At 46.9% G+C, this 27,947-nt stretch overlaps 1 protein-coding gene across 1 annotated transcript in view; it reads right to left on the bottom strand.

The window, feature by feature from the left end:
- The window catches only part of PPP1R37 (protein phosphatase 1 regulatory subunit 37), a 982,164-nt gene that overhangs the window by 431,144 nt on the left and 523,073 nt on the right, over positions 1-27,947 (bottom strand). Inside the window, exon 8 of the mRNA XM_078660917.1 lies at positions 26,423-26,535. Coding sequence (XP_078517043.1) covers positions 26,423-26,535 — 113 coding nt within the window. The remainder of the gene's footprint in view (positions 1-26,422; positions 26,536-27,947) is intronic.

Genomic DNA, 27,947 nt, shown 5'->3' with positions numbered 1-27,947 from the left:
GCATGTCTGCGTAATAAGACGCTAGTGTTGATTGACCTAGCTGCGGTGTCTGCTGCATCAAGCGCGCATTTGATGGAGGCATTTGTTATAAATTTTCCCTCTTGTATGAGGTCATCAGCTTATGCTTTAAAGGGCTCAGGCAGGTGTTGCATTAGGCTTTCGAGTTGATCATAATGCGCCCTGTTGTAACGAGCCAGTAGGGCTTGTGTATTAGAAATCCTCCATGAGTTGGAGGCTTGTGCTGCTACCCTTTTGCCTGATGCCTCCAGTATTTTTGACTCTTTATCAGGGGGAGGTGCTTCCCCTGTCGTTTGGGAGTTGGCCCGTTTACGTGCATTAGCCACTACCAGTGAGTCTAGTGGTAACTGTCCCCTGATGTAAGTAGGGTCTGTAGGAGCTGCCCTATACTTCTTTTCTATTCTGGGGTTAATTACCCGTGCCCTGGCTGTATCCTTAAATATGTCAGGTGCATGTTTCAGGACTTCTTTTAACATGGGAAGTGTTCTGACACTTTTTTCTGAAGTGGGGAAGGTGTCAAATAAGAAGTCTTCCTCAACAGGGTCATTATGCATATCTACATTGTGGAATTGTGCTGCCCTGTCTATGAGTTGATTGAAGACTACGGTGTCATCTGTAGGTGACGGCTTAGTAGGATAAGAGGGTACATCAGGGATGGGGTGGGTGTTGTAAGGGTCTGTTGGCTCCTCCCAAGGTTCCTCTTGTGGTTGAGGATCTTGTGGGAAATCATATTGAGGTTGTGGCTCATCCCCCAGGTTACCCTCATTGTCCCCGTGGTGAGAAGGAGAGTAAGGAATGTAAGGATTAAAGGGTGTAGTAGGCATGATAGGTTGAAAAGGAATGAAGGGTCTAGTGGGAGAAGTCCCGAAGTCCTTTTTCTTCAATGGAATAGGGGAATGTGAGCCAGAGTCCAAAGGCCTCTTCTTTCTGTGCAGGATGGTAACTTTACCAGTGTCTGGATTGATGTATATTTTAGCTTGGTCGTCTAATGGATCTGGGTGGAAGAGTTCTTCCTCTACAGTCCTGGGTTGAGTGTTAGCCTTTTTTGGGTCGGTAACACTTTCTTTTTCGACGACCTTTGGTGTTTTTTTGCTTTTTGTCGGTTTGAGTGATTTGGGGTCGACTGGAGCTTTCGGGTCGATGCGTTTTTTGTGCTACGTAGGCTTTTTAGGATGAGTGTCCTTTTCCGAGTCGACGTTCTTGTTTGGATCGACCGGTGTTTTCGGAGCACTTATCTTTGGATCAACAGGTTTTTCCGGCCGTGCTACGGGCTTCGGTACGGCCCCCTTTTTTTCGGCGACCTTCGATGGGTCGGTGGATTTTGGACCGGTAGGCTTATTCGGGTCGGCGACCTTAGGCTGTTTGCCCCTGTTCGGTTCGACTACCTTTTTTGGGTCACCGCTTTTTGGCTGTACGGCCTTTTTCGGGTCGACGCCCTTCTGGTAGACGACCTTTGTTGGCTCTGGAACCTTCTTCGGGGTGATGGTACTTGGCCCGGGGGTCTCTAAAGGTTTCGGTTTCGATTTCAGAGCCGAGCCGGATGGCGGGGCTGGCAAAACTTTTTTATGATCTTGGCTAAGGCCTGTTGGCGATGCCTCGACTGGAGCCTTCGGTAACGGGCTTATTGGTGTCGGGGGCTGTGTACTCACGATTTGCCCCGGCGGGATCTCGTCATCGGAGTCCGAGTAGTCCTCGACGGTGACTATCTCTAGGTCCGACTCTTGGGCGCCCTGTAGTTCCTGGTCATCATCGAAGATGTTGTCCGGTTTTGGTGCCTGTCGCTGCATTTCTTGCCTGGCTGCCCGTCGGATCTGTATCGTTTTCTTCGACCGGAACTGTGCGCAGGCCGGGCAGGTTTCTTCCCTATGGTCTGGGGAAAGGCACTTGTTGCATACTGAGTGTTTGTCAGTATGTGGGCACTTGGAGTGGCATTGTGGGCACCTTTAAAAGGGCTTCTTTCCATCGGCGGTCGGCTCACGTGGCGTCGAAAAGGCCCAACAGCCCGCGTCGACGACCGATGGAAGATGGAAAGCTGGATCGAGTAGAGGGGTACTGAACGAGAACAATACCGTCTAAGTCGAAAGCCTTTTGGCCTTTAGAACGTTTTGTTTTCGATTCCGAAGTTGGAGTTTTGGAGTTAGCATCCGAACCCAATGGTGGAAAAAAACAATCTGAGGATGGAGAAGATGCCCATGCGCACTGTAGTCATGGGGAGGAGTCACCTATCTCGTGATACTTCGAACACTCTTCCAAGACAACAAAGTGCAATCACCCGGACCCAACACTAGGCGGCAATCTATGCACAGATATGAATTCAGCAGCCCACATGCCTCGAACATGTTATGTTACGAGATAAGGGGATTCATTTAAAAAGGATACTTACTCTGAATAATTTGATATTGGGGGTTAAGTAATAATTGTATTGTGGGTAAAGTGAAGGTGTTGCCCCCTTGTATATTTTCTAGTCTTGATATTTTTCGTCTTTTGTGAATTTTTTGCAGGTTTTGCTTTGGACTATACAATGATATCTGCGTGACCTATCAATGCATGCTCTGTCAAGGGTTCAATCTAAGAGTCTAGTAGTGGTTACGGGGGCTACGTCGAAACTTTTTCCTGATGGTATTGTTTCTAACCGGTGCTATAACATGTGTTAATAGGTGATCATAGGTCACTTAATCTTAAGACTGTCTATATGGGCAGAGGGTGAGGTTCTTTGCGGATGAAGATTCCTACATTAGTTTTCATATTGTATTTTCTAGAAACTTTGGCCAGGACCTGTGACCTGGCTGTGAAACATTATTGATAGTTTTTAAAGGGTTTATGAATGGGTTGTGTAAACAAGCACAAGCATTTGATGTCTTTACTGGGAAAAGCTATCTGGGTCTCACCTCTATTGGATTTGGAAGTGGAATGCAAGTGTGAAATGGCCAACTATGAAGTTAATGATAGAATCTAACCAGCTGTGATATGGAACAGATGTGTTAAAGTATTGCATGTTCTTCCGGAGATAATAAATGATATATATATGTATATATATATATATATATATATATATATATATATATATATATATATATACATACAACTAATTCTCTTTGGAATTGTATTGAGCCAAGTGTGACTCCCTGCCTTTTCCTGAACTAAAAAAAAAAAAAAAAAATCTAAAATACCCTCTTAAAACAGTCTAGAACAGGACATAAGGGTCAAACTTACAGACTCAGATTGGATGCATAATACTACAGGCACACTTTGGTGTTGCCTAAGTAATGCAATAAACAAATAAGAATACCTGTTAGTGGCCTGTATTGCAATATATTTTTTCCAGAATATGACATATGGGTCAAAAACATGGAGGCAGAATGGGTGCATAAAATGTTAGGCACCTGTTAGTGTTGTTTACAACTCTCCGGGTCATAGAATGGATATGAATAAAATTCATATGTGTGGGGGGGGGGGGGGCGTGGCTTGGCGATCAGCAAGATGGCCGCACTGTAGTGTTGCTCTGCCGGCAGCCGATTACCATCCTTCAGCTATCCTGCTTCTACTGAGCCATCCATTGTTGTAATTACTGGGACCGGATAGCAGACGCACCGACCGAACGCTGTGTTTTTGGTCGGAGTGAGAGCCCTGAGGAGCCACTGCTGGTGAGAGAGGCGAGTAGACCGCAAGATGATAATGGCGGAGTGACTGAGGGAGCCTCTCTCACTGAAATCTTTATCTGCCGGTGTTCCCAGATTGAAGGTGCCTGGCATTGTTCATAGTACATCAGAGCCTCTGCGGAATACTGCGGCGCCTGGCAATCAGTTAAGAGGCAAATCGACACGGCCTTGACACCTGACCCGGCTCTACCGGAGACCCGCCGAGTGGCTGGGCTGCAGCGTTACGCTAGCGGCCAGCGCTTGAGCACAGACTGGGCCGCGCGCAGGCCGTTTGACTCGCGACTGCGTCGGAGCCCTGACTCGTTGATGCGGCACAGAGCGGACTATCCTTCGGACTATTTCTGTGCCTCTGTTTAGGAGGTGGTGGGTGTGCGGGGCCTCAGCGACAGAGTTTATTGAACAGTGTTGCCGGTTGCAGGTGAGGACTGGGGTTAGTCATCGATCCGGACGGTCTGTGGCAGTTGGGTTGGCGGAAGCTTCTGGGCCAGTGCAGGGCAGTGCATTTTACAGCTGTGGAGACATTGCAGTGGTTTCTCTTTCTTTTTACTGTGAGTCCCGATTGCTATTACCCCTTTGGTGCTGCTCTGTTGGTGGAGTGCCCTGGGAACTGCGGCATGTGATACTCGGTAGCATATTGGGCGCGAAACTGAGGTGACTTTGTAATACATTTGGCTGCAGAGCTTCCACTGGGCAAGCGTGGCCCCGCATTTGCCACTGATACAACCCTGTCTATAGTGCCCGTGTACCTTGCCCAAGACCCTACGGCACAGCTTCATTGAGACGACTGGGGGTGCGGGCCTGTGGATAGGGACATTGAAATAGAGGCCTGCTATGACATACCTCCACTCCGCCTGGGCAGACCATACAGGCTTCCCCACTAAGTGTACTGTGTGGCATTGCCTGGTTCTTGACAATGGATCCTAGTGAGGAAGGCACACAAGATGGGGAAGCCGGAAAAGGACCAACCGCGCCACACCTTTGAGTTACGCAAGGGCGGCAAAGCTATCCAAAATGCGGCCTCTGACTCGAAGCTTGAGTCTGCTTCTCAAGGACCCACAGTGCTGGAGAAATCGGTAGCTGCCATCCAGGCCAGCCTTCAAGCCATAGATGGTAAGATAGAGGCCCTCAATGGTAGAATGGATAACTTCTCCGCAAAACTCGATAAACAAGCAGCGCGTATTGGCGAAGCCGAACAGCGAATTGCAGATGCGGAGGACGGGCTGCAAGAGGTAGCAGAGAAAGCTTCAGACATCACAAAACTTCTCTCAGTAATACAAGCGAAGAACGAGGATATTGAGGCGAGATCGAGGCGCAACAATATTCGCGTCTTAGGCCTTCCAGAATCTACAAACGTGGGGCGCCTCGAAAACTACATGAGACGATGCTGTGGGAAATTTGTGGGACTGATGAACTGTCGCCTATGTTTGCTGTAGAGCGGGCCCATCGGTCTCTGGCGGCACGCCCTCCTCCTGGCGCTCCACCGCACCCCATAATTGCTCGCTTGTTAAATTTTAGAGACCGGGACTCTGTTTTGCGGATAACTCGACAAAAAAGCACAATCACGTATCAGAACAATGTACAATCGTTCTACCCGGATTTCACGGCACAGGTACAGGCAGCTCGTAATGAGTTCCAGAGCATCAAGAAGGTGCTACTTAAGGAACAGATCCCTTATGCCATGCTCTACCCAGGGCTGCGCATTGGGGAAGCAGACAGTGGTAAAATCTTCACGAACCCCAAACAGGTGATGGAACATGCCAGATCCCTGCGGCGCCGACGCAAATCGCCAGATCTCACGTCTGATGTTGATGAATGAACAGTAAGGGGGCATAGGCCCTGTGATAATATGTGTTCTGGAGGGTGGGATATATTGGTTTGGTTGCCTCATACTCTCTTTGCGATGTGTTTGTCGTCAAAAGCAACATTAATTTACTCAGAAGCATAGACTACCATAGCCTGATTCGTTGGACGGCCCTGTATTATATGCCCAAATACCGGTGGGGTTGGGTGGATGTTCATTACTCAATCGCCTGCTTGACCTGTGGTCCCTTGCTAAAGTGTTTCCAGTTTCCTTTAGGTTGACCTTAGTAGAGGGCTAATGCACATTTGCTCGGCAGCCCCCTCCCTTGTAGAACTGGGAGTGGACTTAGCCGCTACGTCCCCGATGAGCATTCCCCACCAGTTGCGATGTATTCTATTGTTTTTGTTGGGGTGGGTGGATCAGGTCTTTGGCAATTTGGGGATGCCAAAGTGGGTGGGGGGGGCGTTGTTTGTTCTTACTGTACTCTGGATATTGTGATTGGCACTTCAATGATGGACAGTTCTGGATCTCACATATGCATCTATATTGTAGGATAGCTTGCGGCACTTATAGCCTCCCACTTAGTTATGGATGACGGGTGAACGTTATACTTGCATTACTTAGAATGTCTGTGGCCTAAACACACCCAAGAAGACGAGACACTTGCTAGCGCAATTAGAAAGGCATAAAGTTCAAATCGCTCTCCTACAGGAGACCCACTTGAGTAAGCACACGGAGGGTTCGGTGGCACGCAGATGGGCATCTAATCGCCTGGCTTCATCTAATTCCACCTATGCAAGGGGGTCCTTATTTTTATCAAGAGGGGTATACCGTTCACACCTATTAAGACCTGTGTAGACACTGAGGGCTGGTGGGCTATGGTACATGGGAAGTTAGGGATGGTTTTGGTGACCATTGTGAACATTTACGGACCTGTAGTGGACGATACGACATCTTTCTCACAGCCGTCAATATATTGCGCACCTGGCCCGAGGCTGCGCTTCTATGTGGGGGAGATTTTAACACTCGCCTTAATCCACAAGTAGATAAATCCAACCCTACCGGGCGCGTACGGTTTAAGTTGCGCAGTGCATACGGGATTTTATGGAAGAGATTGGCCTGGTGGATACCTGGCGGCTACGCAATGAAGGGGTTCTGGAAGGTACACATATCACTCCCGCATTTAATAGCTGGTCTCGCCTGGATTACTGGAGACTCAATGGGGAAGCTAACAGATGGGTGGAGAGGGTCCACCACTGCCAAGAACCTGGTCAGATCATAATCCCACTCACACCGGCCCTTCACATGGCGCTTTCGTGCTGATGCACTGCTACACCCAGTGTATGCTGAGAGAATTAGGAATGCTATCATACAGTACTTTGAATTGAATACGGGTTCAGTCGACAGCTATGCCACCTTATGGGATGCCTTTAACACCTTGGCTGCTTGAGATGTTCCTCTGCTGTGCTGGGCCATAATAGAAATGGGTGTGGTCATGACGAGCTCAGCTCGTCATGAGCACACCAGAGGTGTACCTCATGATGAGCTGAGCTCGTCATGAGCACCAAAGGGGTTAATGTGAAGATCAGGGGGAAGTGCATAAGCACCTCAGCAGGAATGTTACGTGACCGGAGGGAGCAATTGCTGCGGGTGCAAGACCAACTAAGGGCTCTAGAATCCCAATACACCACTACCCCTTCCTCCGAAACGTTGTTACGCATTAAAGAATATGTGGAGGAGTATAACTCGTTAACGGCTATAGAAGTTAAATATCTATCTAAACGCTATGTAGCTAGAGCGTATGAAGAGGGTGGCAGACTGGGCAGGGTTTTTGCTAGCAGACTTAAGGAAAGAACAGACAATCCTCCGATCGATCATATAGTTGATGACGCTGGAGAGGACCATTACTCTCAAAGTAGTATTGTAGAGCAATTTTGCTCTTTCTATGAGGCCATATATATATGTCCCAGGGAGGCATGCCCAAGGCTGCAATGAATGAATATCTAGCTGACCCGGCCTGTGCTTGGTAGTCTGACGTACATAGAAAGTATCTCAGTCTCCCCATAGATGAGGAAGATATTAAAGAGGCCATTCTTTCATTGCCCAATAAGAAAGCTCCGGGGCCAGATGGCCTGACGGCGGAGTTTTATAAGGAGTACGCCGATCTCCTTGCACCACATATCTTGGAGATGTATGCAGAGGCCCACGACTTGGGTTATCTCCCACCATCATTGAGGCAAGCCTTGATCACCTTGTTAAACAAGCATTGGAAATGCAATAGGTCTCGGATTTATTTGAGTTAGAGCTAATGGCATTGTAAATGGCATTGTCTTTTAGCCATGTGTTATGGAGTGTATGCATGTGGTGTGTAGTGGAATTATGTGGGTTGGATTGGAATTGTAGCAATGGCGGTATGCTGCACTTTAGATAAATATGTTTACAAGTAAAGTGCACCATACTGCGATTGCTACAATAATTAATTGTGGATGCATTAACAATTGATGTGTGCACTGATGGTTGGTGGTGTGTGTGCCTGTAGAAATTGTGCACGGATGGCTGGTGGTGTGTGTGCCTGGTGGAAGCCCGCACTGACGGCTGGTGGTGTTTGTGCCCGGGGAACGCGTGCACTGACGGTGTGGTTGTGTGTGGTGGTGAGTGTGTGGTGGTGAGTGTATGTGGTGGTGAGTGTGTGTGGCGGTGAGTGTGTGGTGGTGGTGGTATGTGTGGTGGTGGTGGTATGTGTGGTGGTGGTGGTATGTGTGGTGGTGGTGAGTGTATGTGGTGGTGGTGAGTGTATGTGGTGGTGGTGAGTGTATGTGGTGGTGGTGAGTGTATGTGGTGGTGGTGAGTGTGTGGTGGTGGTGAGTGTGTGGTGGTGGTGGTGAGTGTATGTGGTGGTGGTGAGTGTATGTGGTGGTGGTGAGTGTGTGGTGGTGGTGGCGAGTGTGTGGTGGTGGCGAGTGTATGTGGTGGTGGTGGCGAGTGTATGTGGTGGTGGTGGCGAGTGTATGTGGTGGTGGTGGCGAGTGTATGTGGTGGTGGCGAGTGTATGTGGTGGTGGCGAGTGTATGTGGTGGTGGCGAGTGTATGTGGTGGTGGCGAGTGTATGTGGTGGTGGCGAGTGTATGTGGTGGTGGCGAGTGTGTGTGGTGGTGGTGGTATGTGTGGTGGTGGTGGTATGTGTGGTGGTGGTGGTATGTGTGGTGGTGGTGGTATGTGTGGTGGTGGTGGTATGTGTGGTGGTGGTGGTATGTGTGGTGGTGGTGGTGAGTGTATGTGGTGGTGGTGAGTGTATGTGGTGGTGGTGAGTGTATGTGGTGGTGGTGAGTGTATGTGGTGGTGGTGAGTGTATGTGGTGGTGGTGAGTGTATGTGGTGGTGGTGAGTGTATGTGGTGGTGGTGAGTGTATGTGGTGGTGAGTGTATGTGGTGGTGGTGGTGAGTGTGTGGTGGTGGTGGCGAGTGTGTGGTGGTGGTGGCGAGTGTGTGGTGGTGGTGGCGAGTGTGTGGTGGTGGCGAGTGTGTGGTGGTGGCGAGTGTATGTGGTGGTGGTGGCGAGTGTATGTGGTGGTGGTGGCGAGTGTATGTGGTGGTGGCGAGTGTATGTGGTGGTGGCGAGTGTATGTGGTGGTGGCGAGTGTATGTGGTGGTGGCGAGTGTATGTGGTGGTGGCGAGTGTATGTGGTGGTGGCGAGTGTATGTGGTGGTGGCGAGTGTATGTGGTGGTGGCGAGTGTATGTGGTGGTGGCGAGTGTATGTGGTGGTGGCGAGTGTATGTGGTTGTGAGTGTGTGTGGCGGTGAGTGTGTGGTGGTGGTGGTATGTGTGGTGGTATGTGTGGTGGTGGTGGTATGTGTGGTGGTGGTGGTATGTGTGGTGGTGGTGGTATGTGTGGTGGTGGTGGTATGTGTGGTGGTGGTGAGTGTGTGGTGGTGAGTGTATGTGGTGGTGGTGAGTGTATGTGGTGGTGGTGAGTGTATGTGGTTGTGAGTGTGTGTGGCGGTGAGTGTGTGTGGCGGTGGTATGTGTGGTGGTGGTGGTATGTGTGGTGGTGGTGGTATGTGTGGTGGTGGTGGTATGTGTGGTGGTGAGTGTATGTGGTGGTGGTGAGTGTATGTGGTGGTGGTGAGTGTATGTGGTGGTGGTGAGTGTATGTGGTGGTGGTGAGTGTATGTGGTGGTGGTGAGTGTATGTGGTGGTGGTGAGTGTATGTGGTGGTGGTGAGTGTATGTGGTGGTGGTGAGTGTATGTGGTGGTGGTGAGTGTATGTGGTGGTGGTGAGTGTATGTGGTGGTGGTGAGTGTATGTGGTGGTGGTGAGTGTATGTGGTGGTGGTGAGTGTATGTGTTGGTGGTGAGTGTATGTGGTGGTGGTGAGTGTATGTGGTGGTGGTGGTGAGTGTGTGTGTGGTCGTGTGTGTGTGTGGTCGTGTGTGTGTGTGGTCGTGTGTGTGTGTGTGGTCGTGTGTGTGTGTGTGGTCGTGTGTGTGTGTGGTCGTGTGTGTGTGTGGTCGTGTGTGTGTGGTCGTGTGTGTGTGTGGTCGTGTGTGTGTGTGGTCGTGTGTGTGTGTGGTCGTGTGTGTGTGTGGTCGTGTGTGTGTGTGGTCGTGTGTGTGTGTGTGGTCGTGTGTGTGTGTGTGGTCGTGTGTGTGTGGTCGTGTGTGTGTGTGTGGTCGTGTGTGTGTGGTCGTGTGTGTGTGGTCGTGTGTGTGCGTGGTCGTGTGTGTGCGTGGTCGTGTGTGTGCGTGGTCGCGTGCGTGGTCTTGCGCGTGCGTGGTCTTGCGCGTGCGTGGTCTTGCGCGTGCGTGGTCTTGCGCGTGCGTGGTCTTGCGCGTGCGTGGTCTTGCGCGTGCGTGGTCTTGCGCGTGCGTGGTCTTGCGCGTGCGTGGTCTTGCGCGTGCGTGGTCTTGCGCGTGCGTGGTCTTGCGCGTGCGTGGTCTTGCGCGTGCGTGGTCTTGCGCGTGCGTGGTCTTGCGTGTGTGGTCTTGCGCGTGCGTGGTCTTGCGTGCGTGGTCTTGCGTGCGTGGTCTTGCGTGCGTGGTCTTGCGTGCGTGGTCTTGCGTGCGTGGTCTTGCGTGCGTGGTCTTGCGTGCGTGGTCTTGCGTGCGTGGTCTTGCGTGCGTGGTCTTGCGTGCGTGGTCTTGCGTGCGTGGTCTTGCGTGCGTGGTCTTGCGTGCGTGGTCTTGCGTGCGTGGTCTTGCGTGCGTGGTCTTGCGTGCGTGGTCTTGCGTGCGTGGTCTTGCGTGCGTGGTCTTGCGTGCGTGGTCTTGCGTGCGTGTGGTCTTGCGTGCGTGTGGTCTTGCGTGCGTGTGGTCTTGCGTGTGTGTGGTCTTGCGTGTGTGTGGTCTTGCGTGTGTGTGGTCTTGCGTGTGTGTGGTCTTGCGTGTGTGTGGTCTTGCGTGTGTGTGGTCTTGCGTGTGTGTGGTCTTGCGTGTGTGTGGTCTTGCGTGTGTGTGGTCTTGCGTGTGTGTGGTCTTGCGTGTGTGTGGTCTTGCGTGTGTGTGGTCTTGCGTGTGTGTGGTCTTGCGTGTGTGTGGTCTTGCGTGTGTGTGGTCTTGCGTGTGTGTGGTCTTGCGTGTGTGTGGTCTTGCGTGTGTGTGGTCTTGCGTGTGTGGTCTTGCGTGTGTGGTCTTGTGTGTGTGGTCTTGTGTGTGTGGTCTCGTAGATGTGTATGTACGGGGTTCCGTACAGAGGGGCTGCCTATCGGGTGGTGGGGTAACCTCTTTACCTGGATCCTGTATCGCTGCTTGTCTGAGTTGAGGGTTTCTGTGCAGCTATAAGTCTGTTCGTGTGTGATCTTTTTTTGGGGGGGTCACACACAGGGTGTCTGATGAGTCGGGGGGCGGGGTTTATTGGTGGATCCAACATACTTCGCATTCAGAATTTTTTTGGGGGGGTGCCCTCTACAGCCAAGGTATCTGTTTGAGGGGCGGTCCTGCACAAATGGGCTTTATAGGGGGTCGGGGTTATCAAGTCCTATACGAGGGGCTAAGGGGGTCTGCAGCACCTGTGTGAACCACAATAGAATGATCCACTGACACCATGTACAGCTGCGTTTCTGATTTCTTTGGGAGCGTGGGGAGCAGCAGCACTGGTTTATTTAACTCTTCCTTTGGAAATGTTAGACTAGCCTAAATTGATTGTGAGTCACACGATGCCGAGAGAAACAAGCGGCACTTGAACGGATCGCGAAAGCGATCTAAAAAAAAAAAAAAAAAAAAGTCCGCGAGTGGTGCGCCTGCCACTGCGAGCATATGTTTTGAATTATCGCGGCTGTCAAGTCGCGATAATTCAAAACATATGGCCTCTGGTGCTCGTAACAGACACCAATAGGCCATGGGCGGAGCTACTTGATCGCCTATGGCCTATTGCGTGTTCTGTTTAAAAGCAGCACGCACCCGAAGGCCAATGAAAATGGACCTTGGAAACCCACCCGCACGAGCGCGTGGAATCCCAAGGTCCATTTTCAATTCCCCGGGAAAAGGACTCTCGCTGCGCGACATGCGCAGTGCACGGCAGGCCCGAGCCCTAAAAAGGATAAGCCCTCAATGCGGTATGAGTCCTATTGCCCGCTCTTTCTGATCAATCTTGACACAAAGATCTTGGCAAAGGTATTGGCCACTAAGCTACAACCTTTGATGCCACTTCTTGTGCTACAGGATCAATCCGCGTTCATTCATTCAGACCGCTCTACCTCCCTGAATCTGCCTACGATATTTGCCATGTTCCACATGCTCAATCCTGAACTGTCAGCCGTGGCTGTGCTTTTGGACACAGCCAAAGTGTTCGACTCCATAGAGTGGAATTACATGGTATACATCCTCCATAGGATGGGTTTTCCCCTTGTTTTCGTTCGTTGGATTCAAGTCCTTTACACTGACGCTTCTGCGAGGGTCAGGGTGGGCGGGCTTACATCAGAACCATTTGGCATTGAGCGTGGAACTAAAGAGGGCTGCCCGTTGTCCCCTTTGCTTTTTGCTATTGTTTTAGAACCACTGGCATGCAAAATTCGGCAACGTCACAGGGCGGCTGCGGTAAATTTTCATAATCTGCCAGTCTTTGGCTCGTTGCCAGATTCAGCTTTTCGGAGCAAGAAGGCTTTTTAGTATGGTTCGGTACAGAGCCCGAAGGCGGGGCTTCAGAAGTTTGTTCTCTGCGCTCACAGGCGCCCAAGGGCGTAGGTTGGTGCGGAGCCACCTTCTTTGATAGAAGTGGAAGGTGGGGCGAGGTAGGGGCTGTACTCACGGTACGTTGTCCCTGCTGGATGTCTTCATCCTCATCAGAGCTATCTTCGGAAACAAAGGTGTCTTCCTGTTCCTCATCGGCTCCAATGGATTCGCCGCCTTCCTCCTCTTCCGATTGAGGTCGGAAGAGGTCCGGAACGGAACCTGCTTGTTTTTGCATGTCAAGTGGTCGGGCCAAACATCGCAAAGTGTCTTTTTGGAGCGGAAAGCTCGGCATGCTTCGCAGTGGTCTTCTCTGTGGTCAGGAGAACAACACAAATTGCACACCTTGTGAGAGTCGGTGCGCGGGTATTTCTCGTGGCACAGAGGACAGAACTTGAAGGAGTTTGTTCCACCGACTGCGAGTCGAACCAGGGGCTAGGCCCAAACGGCCTACCACAAGCTTACAGATCGAGTTTTCTTCAGGAATCACGACTCGCAAAGAAAGGGGAACGTGAATGGAAACAATACCATTGAGTGTGAGTGGAATACGCGCTGAGAAGGATCAACGTCGAACCGGAGAGCAGCGAGATACATCCGAACCCGATGGCGGAAAAAAACAATCTGAAGATGGAGTCGATGACCATGCGCACTATCACCTAAGGGAGGAGTCCCCTACCTCCTGACTAGGAAAACAAAGGGCAAACATCTGGACTCAACACTGGACTGCAATCTTATGCAAAGCATGTGATCTACAGCTCACATGCCTCCAACCAAAGGTTACAGGGACATTACAGGTAGGCTCAGATTTCACTTGTACAAAACCGGTGAAATTCAGCAGTTATAGTTACCTGAGCTAATTAGAACTTATGCCCAATACACTGCTTATGACCTCACATACAGAGCCGGTCCTAGGCCTTCTGAGGCCCCGGGCGAAAGGGAAGATGTGAGGCCCCTCTAAGTGCCTTACTGTCTGCGCGAGTGCGCGCAGCGCTTTTCCTGCATTTCATATCGGGCCCCCTGCTCTGGGGCCGGCGGCGGGGCCCCCTGAGCGCGAGGCCCTGGGCAGCTGCCCATACCGCCCATGCCTAGGACCAGCCCTGCTCACATATTACATCACGTATGACATGGTCGGTGACATCACTGATGACATCTCAAATGACATCACTAGTGACATCATCCACAGAACCACTTACACACCCATTTCTCTCATACATCCACACACAGCCATACAACCACTTCTGCACCCATTCACAGACCCTTAAAAGTACTCATACACCCACTCCCTGATCCATAGAGCCACTCACTTATACAGCCACTTACACAACTGCTAACTAACCCATATAGCCACTGATGCACCCACACACCAATACAACCACTGACACATCCAGTCATTTAGACATACACTTACACACCCACTCACATACCCATACCGCTACTCACACACCCACTCACTAACCAACAGTCACTCATACAGCCACTCACGCACTGTCACACCCACACAGATACAAACATGTACTCACACACCTATACAGTAATTGACACAACCACATACATACTCACCTATACAGACTCACATTCACTCACTCAGCCATACAATACTTGCAGCCACTTACACACCCGATCACTAATCTTTACATGCCTTCCACATACCCACTCACTCACCCATACACCACTGATACACCCACTCATTCATCCATCCATACAACCACTCTTACACACACTAACATACCAATATATTCACTCACTCACCCATACAACCTCTCACACATCCACTCACTCACTTATATAGCCGCTCAGTCACTCACTCACCCATACAGCCACTCACTCAGCCAACTCCCTCCCCATACAGCCACTCAGAAACCCACTCACATACAGATACGCACTATCACACAGCCACTTACATATTTTTTTTTTATTTTTTTTTATATTTCAATAGCTTTATTCGAAAAGTTAAAAAAACGTTTCATAAAAGCATGTACAGTACAGAGCACAAAAATAAAACAGTTACATTAATAGATTTCATTTTGTGAAAATTAACATAATTTAAACAAAGATTAAATCAATAAATCAACTAACCATTAAAATCAGGAGAGTAAGATACATTTAATTAAAAGTGGGAGCAAATCGGCCACTCAAGACATGACCAGTTCTGGCCCTCCAGATGTTATGTTCTTTTTGGGAATACGGCAAAGGATGGGAATTTCTGGGATAGAAATCCGTTAAACTCCAAGTCGATATAGGTCCATCTCCTAACTGAGGATGTCGAGAATGGAGGTATGAGACGACATGCCTGTTCCTGAATTTGACAAGTACCAGGTCACCCGCAATGTTTTTCGGGAGGGGTCCTAACCAACCCACCCTTCTTACGCTAAGTATGGTGCCATCAAGGTTGGGTGGGAGAGATCTGTTTTTGGTTAGCCAAAATACTACCTTATTTCTTAGCTCTTGATTGTGCTCGTATTTCCCCAGTGGGAGTTCTGGTACACCTGAGATGACGCACACGAAAGGAGCGGCCTCCGGTGGTAAGTTTAGGCGTTTGGTTTTTTGGGGGACATTGTCAAGGTTGACCTCTAATCCCTTGTGGAGTAACCTTTTTCCGTTTGGCCCTTTTCTAGGCTGGGAACTCTGTGAAGGTGTAACTGCCTTAGAGATGTTTGGGTTTTTGCTGCATGAGGTTACTGATTTTTTGTGAGTGATCTTACTTTGAATGGTGGGGTAGGATATTTGTGTGGGACCTGGATGTAGTGGACGAGAGGTACATGATAGCTGGTTGGGTCCTGCCTTGGTTCTTAGTAATAATGAATTTGCCTTAATTGCTTCCTCAACCCCAGACAATCTATCCCCCAAGCTTGTCATTTTATCAATTAGCGGAGCAATTATGGATTTTATCAAAATTTCAAACGAGGCCAGTAGGGTGGCGTTGGTAGATTCTTTAGATTTTTCAAAGCTAGGAGTATTAGGAAGTGGGGAATTTGTGTATTTTTTGGTCTGTCTCCCCAAGTTTCGAGCCCCATCCTTCTTCCTTCTAGCTGGGGACACCAGGTTGGAGGGAACCTGAGTAACAGCAGCGCTGTAGGCATTTTCCTTAGAGCATGTAACATGTGGGGTAGCCTGTGGGGTTTGGATAAATTGAGATGGTATTCTAGTCCTAGGGCTAATTGTTGGTGTAGGGGAAATGGGAGCTCTTGATTGAGAAGTTTCTAATGACACCGGTACATATGAGGATCTGCACATGTTATTTAGCTCCTCCAGTAATGAAAATACTTGGGTCGTAGTGGGAGTCTGTGGAGACAAGCAGACACTCGGAGAACTAATCATAACCACCGTGCTCTCAATCCTCTCTAGTTCACGGGCAATAGGGAGAACAGAGCTCTTAAGGTAATAATCCATTGTTCCCCTAATTGAATTACTCTGAGTGTCTAAATTTCTAGTAGCCCCCTTGCAGTTCATAGCGAACCAGCTTTTTATTGTGGACACTGAAGCAATTTCACCTCCCCCAGGGGCAGGTCATTAAATCCGCTACAGAAGCAGCTTGAGGAGATCTGTAAGGGATTTACAAAGTCAATAGTCAAAAATAAAAGGTTTATACCTTAGGTCCATTAGGTCCGTTCCCCTCCTGTTAAAGTTCAATTTCAAGGGGGGATGGCCCGGCCCGGCCTCCTCAGGCTTCTGATGGCCCCGCCCTTGTCCCGGGCTTCTCCCGGCGCTGCCCGCGGGGCGGGAGGCGTTTCACGCTTATCAGGCGCCTCCGGGCGCGAAGGTGGCGTCAGGGACGCGACTCGGCCGCCGGGGCACCTGGGGGTTGTGGTTCAGACCCCCCTGATGTCTGTAGGCATTGTAGGAGGCTGCCGTTCCCCTCACGGCGCTTCCCTGGTCGGAATAGCAGGTGCCGTTGCCCTCACGGCAGGTGAGTATGCAAAACAAGTGTTAGAAATGGTATCACTCACTACTAGTACACAAACTATACTGATTTAAGTAATGTAGTTGCTTACTATACATAACACTCAAACGTTTACAAAACACACACTTAATGGATGATGTCATTGATGATGTCACTGACTATATCATAGAGTGATGTAATATGTGAGGTCATAAGCAGTGTATTGGGTATAAGTTATAGTTATTCAGGTTACTATAACTGCTGAATTTCACTTGTTTTGTACAAATGAAATTTGAGCCTAACTATAACGTCCTTGTAAACTTTATTTTCAGTGAACGTTATAGTTAGGCTCAGATTTTACTTGTACAAGACCATTGAAATTCAGCAGTTATAGTTACCTGAGACGACATCCACAGAACCACTCGCACCCAATTACACCTCCATACAACTTCTTGTATGCCCACTCGAACACCCACACAACTACTCACATACCCATTTACTGACTCATATCTGTACTCATATACCCACTCACTCCTCCATGGAGGCATCCACACAGCCATCCATACACTCGTATAGCCACACACATATCCATTCACTCACCCTTACAGCCACTAATGCAACCAGTCACTGACCTCTACAGCCACTCATATAGCCATGCTGCTACTTACACATCCACTTATTTACCTACACAGTCCCTCACACACCCACTCACTCACACATACAAACGCTAACACTCACACCCACACAACCACCCACAAAACCACTTACATACCAATTCACACATCCATAAAAGCACTCACATCAGCTCAGTCACCCATACAGCCATTCACACAGACACTCTAATACAGCCCCTCACACACCAACTCACATAACCAAACACCCACTCAAACATCCACTCACTTATCCATACAGCGACTTATTCACTGAGTCACTCACTCATACAACCATTCATACACCCACTCGCCCACCCATACAGTCACTATACACCCACTTACCTACCCATGGAGCCACTCACACTGCCAGTCACTCACCAATACAGCCACTGACACACCCACTCACTCACCAATACAGCCACTCAGGCAGAATCTCTCACCCACACAGCTACTCACACACCCCCTTGAAAACCCAGTCACTTACACACCAGGATACAAGCAACATAATTTATGTTAGAAGTAGTATCACTGAGTAGTAGAGCACCTAGTATAGTAATGTAACTTTTATAGTTGGTTAGTATATATGCTTAACACTTATACTCACTTGATATCATTTGAGATCAGCAAGATGGCGGCCGTGGCGTGGGCTGTGTAGGCAGCTCTAACCTCTCTCTCCTGGCTCTTCGAGAAGAGAATCGTTATTACGGCCTTACTTGGCTTCTTCAGCTTGGGAAAAAGACTGCCTCAAAGAGCGTTTCCGATACTGAAATACCCGAGGTGTTTACTGGGCAAATGCTGTGGCAGCAAAGTGTCGAGAAGTATCGACCTCCGCTCGGTGAGAAGCTGAGTTGAATTGAGTCGCGCCGGAGTACTGGTGCGCTGCTTCGTATTACTCGAACACACCTGTGCAAGCTTTCATCTTTGGACTTGGAGGTGACGGGGGCTAGCAAGAAGAGCAAGTAGCCTCAAGCAGCTTCTATCGAGTGTGAGATGGGCAGATACTGGGCGGCTTGTTTATCAGCCGCCGCCAAGTTTCTCTGTGGTGGTTCCCAGCGTTATTTCTGGGATTTCAATCCGTGTTGTTCGTGGCTGAGGAGGCGCCGTGGCGCATAAGAAAATGCCGCCCAAAACATTCACGAAGATCTCTACCCGCAGCGGTAAAGCTGGGAACCAACTTGTCGTAGCGGAGGCGGTTGAGAATGCCGGCGGGGGTGTTGAAAGCAGTGCAGCCGGTGGAGGTGAGAGTACTCAATCAACTTCCCTTATTAATGTACAGAAAAGTGCTGTCTCTTCAGGTAAAAGCGCTGCTGCCCCTCGTTTGCCTCAGCAAGGTTCACAAAATCTGTTGGCTATGTTTGAACGCCAGAATTCGAGAAATTTGGGAGTTCAACCAGTTTCACTAGAAACAGCAACACCAATTATAACAGCTTTGGATGATACTGTGTTAGATATTAATTGCGCACTGGTAGCTGCTTCCACCGAACTTGTTTCTCCTCGTCCACTAGGCAACCCCACAGTTACGAACTCTCAGGCTATGTTTAACGAGGATAATGCTGTGCCTACAGAAGTAATGGATAATCAGCGTAGCCTGAATTCAAGTTTGAGGGCCGATGAGAACTGTATTATGGGGATGGAGTCTGTGATGGAACTGCTGGTGCAGCTAAACAGAGCCTGATTGGCAGTAAGGACAATCTGACAACCGAGACCGATCTGGCTGTTCTTTCTGAAGGCGCGCAGATTAAAAGGGCAACACATGAGACAAGTGAAAAATTTTACTCTATGTCGGATCCATCTTCTGACGAGAGCACAAATGTTAGCCGAGATTGGGTGGATTATAGCGAGGGTAGTACCTCGACGGAAGAGTTAAGATCAAGCGCAATTTCACCAAGTCCCAGCGTTGCCACGGTCAAGAAACGGAAGAAGAGAGCGCTGCAGTTACAGGGTGACAAGGCTGATGGGATTACGGAATTGGACCGGCATAGGGTTGTAGCCGTCACGGATATAGTGGCTTTGGATAAGGAAAAACCTGCTCCCCAGGAGATCCCTCTGGCCACTATCTATGACACAATGATGACTCAGAGCGGAGAGTAAAGCAGAGAATTTACGTACTCCGGCTACATGTTGTAAAGTCAAGAATGCTGTCCGACGGGCAATCAAAACGTGTGCTGAGACAGCTGACAGTCACGGAAACTGAGGCCAGAATCTCTGTATTGGAAGACGAGGTAGTTGCTCAGAAGTCAGAGTTAGAATTTGTTAAAGCCCATCGGGATGATCTCAGTTACAAACTAACGGAGTTGGAAAATCATAGCTGAAGGAATAATCTACGCTTTTTGGGGGTACCTGAACACAAGGAGGGTTCAGACACACGGAAGTTTGTAGCTGAATTATTGCAAGAAGCCTTTCCTGAGCTGACAACATGGGACTGGTCAAGGGAAATCCAAAGAGCGCACCGTTTCCCTTTTACCAAGAAACAGCCGTGTCAAGGAGAAGAGGACCTTCCTAGAGCAATTCTAGTCTGCTTTAATAATTTCCTAGCCCAGGAAGACATTTTTCTGCGAGCACGACCTGATAAGAAAGCACTCGCTAAGGACTGTAGCTTCTTTGTTAGACCAGACTTTCGTAAAGCTACGGTGTGTCTAAACGATGGCATCTACGCCAAATGATACCCGAATTTCAACAAAAAGGGGCAGTGGTGTATTTGCAGAACCCGGCAAAACTTAAAGTTATGTTTAAGGGGCAAACAAAATTATTTTTGTCTGAAGTTAAGGCCAAAGAATACCTAGATGTCATAAAGTAGAGTAAGGGAGGGGGAAATTGCGAAATAGTTTATTTCTGGGTTTGCATTTTTTGGGTTTCTTTCTGCCTTCTATGGTATTTAAACTAATTTCTATATAGCTCTTTTTGGAGAGACCCGGAGGGAGGGGGGCACGGCATTCCATATTCTGCAGGGACTGATGGTCCCTGGGCCTCATGTGTTGGGTAGGGTGCTAGGGGGGGGGGGGGGGGGGGGAGGGTGGTTGCAAAGGGTGGGAGTGGGGGGGAAGGGGTTGGGCTTGGGGGGTAGGTGGTGGGTGGGTGAAAAGTCAGCAGCAGAACAGAAGCAGTTGGTCGTAAATGATGTAAAGAGGATTAATATTCGTCTTGAGAATTCTATGGCCCCGTCGACGGAGATAGTCGTATGTATGTTGGTGAAGTTGTTTTTTGATGATAATGGATAGGAAAATAAAAATTTGTACATTGAATATATGTGGTCTTAACAACTTTAAGAAACGGCAGGTATTGGCTAAAATTGTTCAAATATTACATATTGATATATTATGTTTACAAGAGACCCATGTTGCCTGGGCTAATAGGGGATACTTGGAAAATTTAGGTATGGATTTTGCAGTCTGCTCTAAACAAACCGGGGTGAAAAGAGGGGTTGCTATACTGATAAAACGAGGAGTATGTAACTGTATTAGGTCAGCGGCAGATAGATGGGGCCGTTGGACTATTGGAGAGTTTAAGATTGGGCATTACACATTTACTTTATGTAATATCTATGGTCCAAATTTGGATGATGCCGAACTACTGGATTTTATTAATGTTGAAATAGCTCAATGGCCGCAACCTGTGGTAATGTGCGGCGACTTTAATATAAATATTGCTGCTGGTGTCAATGTCAGATCAAGTCATGTGTATACAGGAAGAAAAGTTAATGTATACTGCACTACTAATGATAGAACATGGTCTCCATGATGTTTGGAATGTATTGTACCCTGATAATCCTGGTTTTACTTTTTTTTCCGCTCCACATTCTAAATTTGTTCGACTAGACTACTTTATCGCAGCAGCTTTGTTATCCAAAGTCAACATTTTGATTCACCCTAAATTGGTCTCCGACCATAATCCGGTGTTTTTAGAGCTGGCTCTGGATCCTGCGGTCCAAGTAGGCCCACGACGCTGGTCTTTTGATAAGAAATTATTAGTTGATGAGTAGTACTGTCAATTCATGTGCAAGATTATTCAAGAATTTTTTTAATATTAATAAGGGTACGGCTTCACAGGAGATAGTCTGGGATACGTTCAAATCAGTTAGAGGAGAAACTCTCAGTTTCTCCAAATTTAAACGTAGGAAGATCTTGATTAAGCATCAACAGGATTTTGCACGGGTCACTATTGCTGAGCGCAAGTTAGCTGATTCAATATGCCCAGGCTCGGAAGCAGCCTTAGTTCAAAAGGCTCAACAGGATCTTACTATCGCTAGAGCGTCTGCGTATGCCAATATCGCTGATCAGATTGCGGAAAAATATACACAGCATAAAGAAGAGGCGTATGAATTTAGTGAGAATACAGGTAGACTACTGGCGAAGAGGCTAAGGGAGAGGGTGGTTCATAATGATATTCCAAAAATTATGGATTTACAAGTAATTATGCAAGAAACTAAGGTGGGTGTCCGAGGCGTTTCAAGGATTTTACCAAGCATTAAATAGCAATCCGGGGTCTGAAACGGTTGGTGAGGATGAGCAGGAGTACTTTCGTGAGCTGGCTTCCGAGCTACTGCCAGATCATTGCAAAACAACATTATCTATTCCACCGGACTGGACTGAAGTGGAATCAGCACTTTTAGGCTTGGCACAGGGTAAGGCTATGGGCCCCGACAGCATCACTTTAGAATTTTACCGTACGTTCCGGAACGTATTAAAGAATGAATTGGTGGAAGTATGCCAACAGGCTTTTTTTAGGCAAGGAACCAGATACATGGTCTAAAGCAACGATCGTAGTCTTTAAAAAGAAAGGAAAAAAAGAAACAGAAATGGGCTCATACAGGCCAATCTCGTTACTGAATACAGACAGTAAGATTTACTCTAAAATCATGGCTAAAAGGATGAACGATCTGATCCCTGGGTTAGTCTCATTAAGGCAGCATGGGTTTATTCAACGTAGAGACACTACAGACCATATTAAAAGGATAATCTCCATGTTGGACTGGTCACAGAGTAGTAAATCCCCCGTTGGCATGGCCCTGTTGGATGCTGAAAAAGCATTCGACAGGGTCTCGTGGCGGTTCCTGTGGGCAGTCTTGGAATGGAAGGGATTCCCGCCAGAGTTTATTACAGCTATACAAAATCTGTATTCTTATCCATCAGCCGTAATCCGGGTATGGGGGGGATGTCTCTGGGGAGGTCGCGATAGCAAGGGGGACGAGACAAGGGTGTCCCTGTTCCCCCTTGCTGTTCGCCTTGTATATCGATCCCTTTATAGCTACTTTAGAGGAAGATAGTGTAATAAAACCCGTCCAGATAAACAGCGGATTTTATAAAGTATTTGCGTACGCAGATGACATCGCTGTGTTAACGTTGAATATTGTGGATGCTTTACCACGAATTATTGAGGATGCTGGTGCTTTCAGGAGGTTTTCTGGGTATAAACTAAATGTTACCAAGACTCAACTGATTCACTCACAGGTTGGCTGCCCGAAAAATATGATGTTTGAGACTGAGGCAACTTATCTCGGTATCAAGATCACACCGAAGGTTGAGGATATCATCCCTTTAAATCTTGATCCTATTATTGGCTCATCTAATAAAACATTAGAAAGGATCAACAATTTACACCTTTCACTTTTTGGCCGTAGTAATGTCTTAAAAATGCTTATTTTCCCTAAATGTTTGTATGTATTTCGTGCTATTCCTTTTTTAATACCTGCTGTTTTTTTTCTCGAATTGAGAGAATGTGTTCAAGGTTTCTTTGGGGCTACCGTCATGCCAGACGAGCTTTGAAAAGGTAAATTTTACCTAGAGAGAGAGGAGGCTGGGGTGTCCCCGATTTCCAACTATACCACTGGATCGCTATATTGCAGCATATGGGGGTGCTAATTCTGCCGGAAGATCTAACACCAGATTTTGCTGCCCCCTCAATTTATGAGATGCTTTTGGGCTCAGAAGCAAAACAGTGTTTAAATCGTATAATTGAGGCAAGTTATTATAAGAAAACTAAATTTAAGGCAGTTACTGCCGCGTATGAAATATGGAGGAAAACAAAGAAGAAATTAGGTATAGGCCCGAACTTGAGTGTATATACCCCGCTTCAAAACTGCTCTTTGTTACCTGAGATTTTCGGCGATCATGTAATGGCAAAATGGCACAATATGGGAATTTGTCACCTCGGGGACTTATTTCAGGGGTCTCATTTCGCAACATTTGAATTTTTACAGATGAATTATACCTTAGCTCGAAAGGATTTTTTTAAATATCTTCAGCTGCGCAGTTTCTGTGAGCAGAAATTAAATAAGAACTTGATTACATTAAATAAAATTGAGATCATGGAAGCACTTAGATTAAGGGTTAAAATGGGCCCCCTCTACCAGTTATTCATGGATAAAGTGGAGGATGATCTAGTAGCTTGCGAGGCAAAATGGGTCAATAAATTAGGGAAGGAGGGGGGTCAATCTCATAAGAAGTATAGAGCTCGCAACCAACGTATTATTTAACGGACCTTTAAAGAGTCAGCATTTTATGTCAATCTTCGGGCTATACTATACGCCTGGAAAACTGGCTAAATGGAGCTCTGGCAGGGGGACTGGTTGTAATCGGTGTGGTCAGCATGCGGTCGATGCCCCCCACATGTTTTTCTCCTGTCTTAAGCTTTCCAAATTCATAAAGGATGTTGAGGGCTTTATTACGGTCAGCCTGGGTATACGAGTGCAATTATCACCTACGTTGGTGATTTTTGGCTGTCAAGAAAATACAACGCATGGCTGGTCGGCCGCTGAGGAGGGATTTGTATTTATTTCCATGGCCATGTTCCGCCTATGTATTACCTCTCAATGGCTGGACTGTGCACCGCCAATGTTTACTAACTGGCAAACTAGGCTGCTCTCTACATATCATCTTGAGATGGCGTTATACAGAACTAAGGGGATTAGAAGGAAAATACAGGGGAGTAAACTGTGGCAGCCTATTGCTAAGTGGAGAGGTTCTTAATTTGAAGCAAGCCGTGGATATGATCTAATGTATTTTATGTTCTTTCTTCCTATATGTGTATAATGTTATTTTTTTATTTTATTTTTTTTAGTCTAATGGCGATGAATGTATTTAAGTTGTACCTAATTTGTATAATTGTTCTGTAACCCAAGCACAGTCTGAAGTCTTTTTCTGTTTTCTCTATGCTTGATTTATTATGTGTCTGTTTGCTGACATAAATTTCAATAAAAAAAAAAAATGATATAATTTGAGATCAGTGAAATCAGTGATGTCACTGACCAGGTCATGAGTGATGTAATATGTGAGGTCATAAGCAGTGAATTGTGTGGGCATAAGTTATAGTTAGCTCAGACACACACACACACACACACACTTTTTAGGTCTCGCCTAAGCAGTGCGCATGCACTGCATAGGAGACCTTTACCCGTCATGCAGCTCTTTTTCCAAGCACATACGTGTGCTTGTGGAGGCATAAGCCTTGCTGGAGTGCGCAGCGGCACGCCACAAGCAAGAGTATGTGCTTTGAAAAAGAGAAGACTGCCCTCACACGCATACACTCACGCACCTATCAGCATTAGTTAATGTGCTTCTGACAAATTTTTGCCTTATACCCACATTGTTTTAAAATATCGGCATTAGTAAATATGCTTTGAAATATCTGCTTTGCTTTCAAAGCCTTAGCCATAGTTATTCACTCACTCGTGCACTGCTTTATTTTTTATTTTAGGGATCGGGCTTTTGTGGGATGGCACGCCTCCCCAGCGCGCGTCCCATAATTTTACCATACCTGCTGCATAATATGGTTTTCATATGCTGCAATCGTCGCATGTGTCCCTTATCACACTTTTGGATAATTTCAAATCGTGGATATTACTGATAGTAATTTCTGGACGTGGTCACCTATCGTCACCTGCAGGTCAAAACTATCATTTGTGGGCTGTAATCATTTGTAGTCGCCGCAAGAAAGATTATATGGGCGTCTGTTCACAGGGTTGGACGTGTGATTTTTAAGGAGTTCTGCTTAAAAAAAAGGTATTTCCCGTTCTTGTTTTTCATACTAGTTTTCCTTTCTCAATATTTAAGTAGTAGGATGAATGTGAAATTAAACTTTTGCCATTTTAAGGACATATAATGCAATTGTTATTCTGATTTCCAGACCGGTTTAATGCACTATGAATCTTTAAATAAAATGCTGCAACCCAGGCAGGGTAGCTGTTAACAAAATGGGAATAAATGTTTCACACTATTTCAGACGTTGACTGTTCAGATCTGCTGGTCACTTACTGTAACTTTCGCAGAACAAAATCTGATTGTACATTTCAGGATGCTTCTGCAGACTTCTAACCAGGGCAATCAGCCTTTTATTTAGGATTATGTCAGTAAGAAAACATTCTCAAGAAGAAATCCCTGTATGAAGAAACTACCATGAAGAAAAGCAGTGTTTAAATAATTCTTTTTAGGTCATTTTAAAGAAAATAATTTAGTTTTTCCCTTCCAGTGAAACAACAATGATAACACAAGCATTGGCATAGACAATAGGTCTCACTTTTGGGACTTTATAAGTATTTAATAATGCTGCACAATATCTTCGGTGCAACATCAACTGTTGCATGGCTAAACACTTAAAATGTCCCAAAGGCGAGACCTATTGGCTATGCCAATGCTTGTTTTATAATTTACACACACACACACACACACACACACTTGACTGTCGGGGGGGATTAGAAGAGCTAGGTTACGACCCCCTAAGCCTTGTCAAAGATCTTTGTGGAAGAAATAATGCTCCACAGTTGCACTACCTGACAGTCGAGGGCAATGTTGGCCTTACACACCAAAATACTCACAGGTGTTGCCCAAGATCATGGATTTCTATCTTTTCTATGGTCCCATACTGACCTTGTCCAAGGGGTAAAAAAAAGTTATTTCTGCCCTGTCACACTAGGCAATCCTCACTCACAGTGCACTTTACAATGAAAATATTTCTTCTTCATGAGCATCATCTTTACTTCAATTGAAATGTAAAAATGGATCCTGTTTTGATGGTGAAAGTAAAAGCCCATTGGCAAAGACTTTCTTGTATATCAGACATCAAGAGATTGGAGTTTTAATGTTGTCCCAAGGTATTAAGAGCCTCCTCAATGATCGTAGATTATCAAACTCCCAATGAATCTGCAGAATCCTAGTCATGGCAAACAACATTTAGTCCCTGCAGCAGAAGGAAAGTAGGGCAGGCTTTGAAAATAGAAACAGTTAAAGCATCAAAGATTAAAAGGCTGTACTCACCAACGTCATACCCAAGTATGTCATTCCACTGTGAGTCAGCTGGTTGTTCCATAGCACCAGCGTGATGAGCCCTTTGCGCTGCTCTTTCAAACCTTCACAGATATATGCTAAACCTAAAAAAACAAAACCAGTAAGATTAGTATACCAGGGATTGTAATCTCACTCAAAGAAAGGAAAATGCTACTTACCAGTGTGCATGTGTTCTTGGCAAGTAGAGCTGCAGAATATACTGTTGTATGGATCGCCATTTGGTGTTGGGCTTGGATGATTGCACCTTGTGTCTTGTAAGAAGTCTTTGTAGTCACAAGATAGGCTACTCCTCCATTGGACGATAGTGCGCATGGGCATCAACTCCATCCTCAGATTGTTTTTCGCCATGATGGGAAATGGTAGAGTTTGGTAGAAACATAAAAGATGTCCATGTGAGTGTATCTAAGTAAGATAGCACTGGAACAGATATGGGTTCCGGGTGGGCATATGATATTCTGCAGCTCTACATGCCAAGAACAGATGCATACTGGTAGTAGCATTTTCCGCTCAAGGCATGAGCTGCAGAATTCATACTTTTGCATAGACTGTTAGCAGTGCTCTCCCTTAACGGTGGTCACCTGTATCTGTTGCAGTGGTTTGAAAAAGTATTTTAAGAACAGCCTGCCCTACAGAAGCCTGTTGTTTTGCCTGCACGTCTACACAATAGTGTTTGGTGAAAGTGTGTGGCATAGTCCATGTTGCTGCCTTACAAATGTCATTGAAGTGAATGTTCCCTAAGAATGCCATGGAAGTCCCTAGTTTGTGTGTTGAGTGCGCTCTAGGGGGAATTGGTAGTGTGCGTTTTGCCTTTTGGTAGCGTATCTGAATGCATTTGACCATCCACCTGGCAATTCCAGCTTTGGAGACGGGGTTTCATTTATGAGGTGGATAGAAAGCTGCAAACCGTTGGTTAGTCTTTCTAAAAGGTTTAGTTCTGTCAATGTAATAAAGTATAGCTCTTTTAACATCAAGTGTGTGAAGAGCTCTTTCTACTACGGAATCTGGGTTTGGGAAAAAAACGGGTAACTCCATAGATTGATTAAGATGAAAAGCAGAGATGACTTTGGGAAGGAATGTTGGATTTGTTCTAAGAACCACCTTGTTACAATGTATTTCTAAGAATGGTTCTTGTTTGACTAAAGTCTGGTTCTCACTTACTCTCCTGAGAGAGGTGATTGCGACAAGGAAAGCTTTTTTCCATGTAAGGAACTGTAGTTCTCATTTGAGTAGAGGTTCAAATGGAGGACCCAAGAGCCTAGTAAGGACAATGTTTAAATTCCACAGCTGAGAGGGTGGTATTGTGGGAGGAATTATTCTTTTAAGGCCTTCCATGAACGCTTTGATAGCAGGGAACCCTCAACAATGACAAATGTTGTCTGTTTTGCAGGTAAGCAGCAAGGGCAGCAAGATGTAATCGTATGGATGTGTATGCTAGATTACATCTTTGTAGATGCAGCAAATAATGTTCTAAGTGGAAGCATTTAGCGGGTCAATT

This window comes from Lissotriton helveticus, chromosome 9, assembly GCF_964261635.1.
Source record: "Lissotriton helveticus chromosome 9, aLisHel1.1, whole genome shotgun sequence".
Classification (NCBI taxonomy): Eukaryota; Metazoa; Chordata; class Amphibia; order Caudata; family Salamandridae; genus Lissotriton; species Lissotriton helveticus.
Note: the sequence above shows the minus strand (reverse complement) of the source record. Positions and strands in the feature narration are given on the sequence as shown.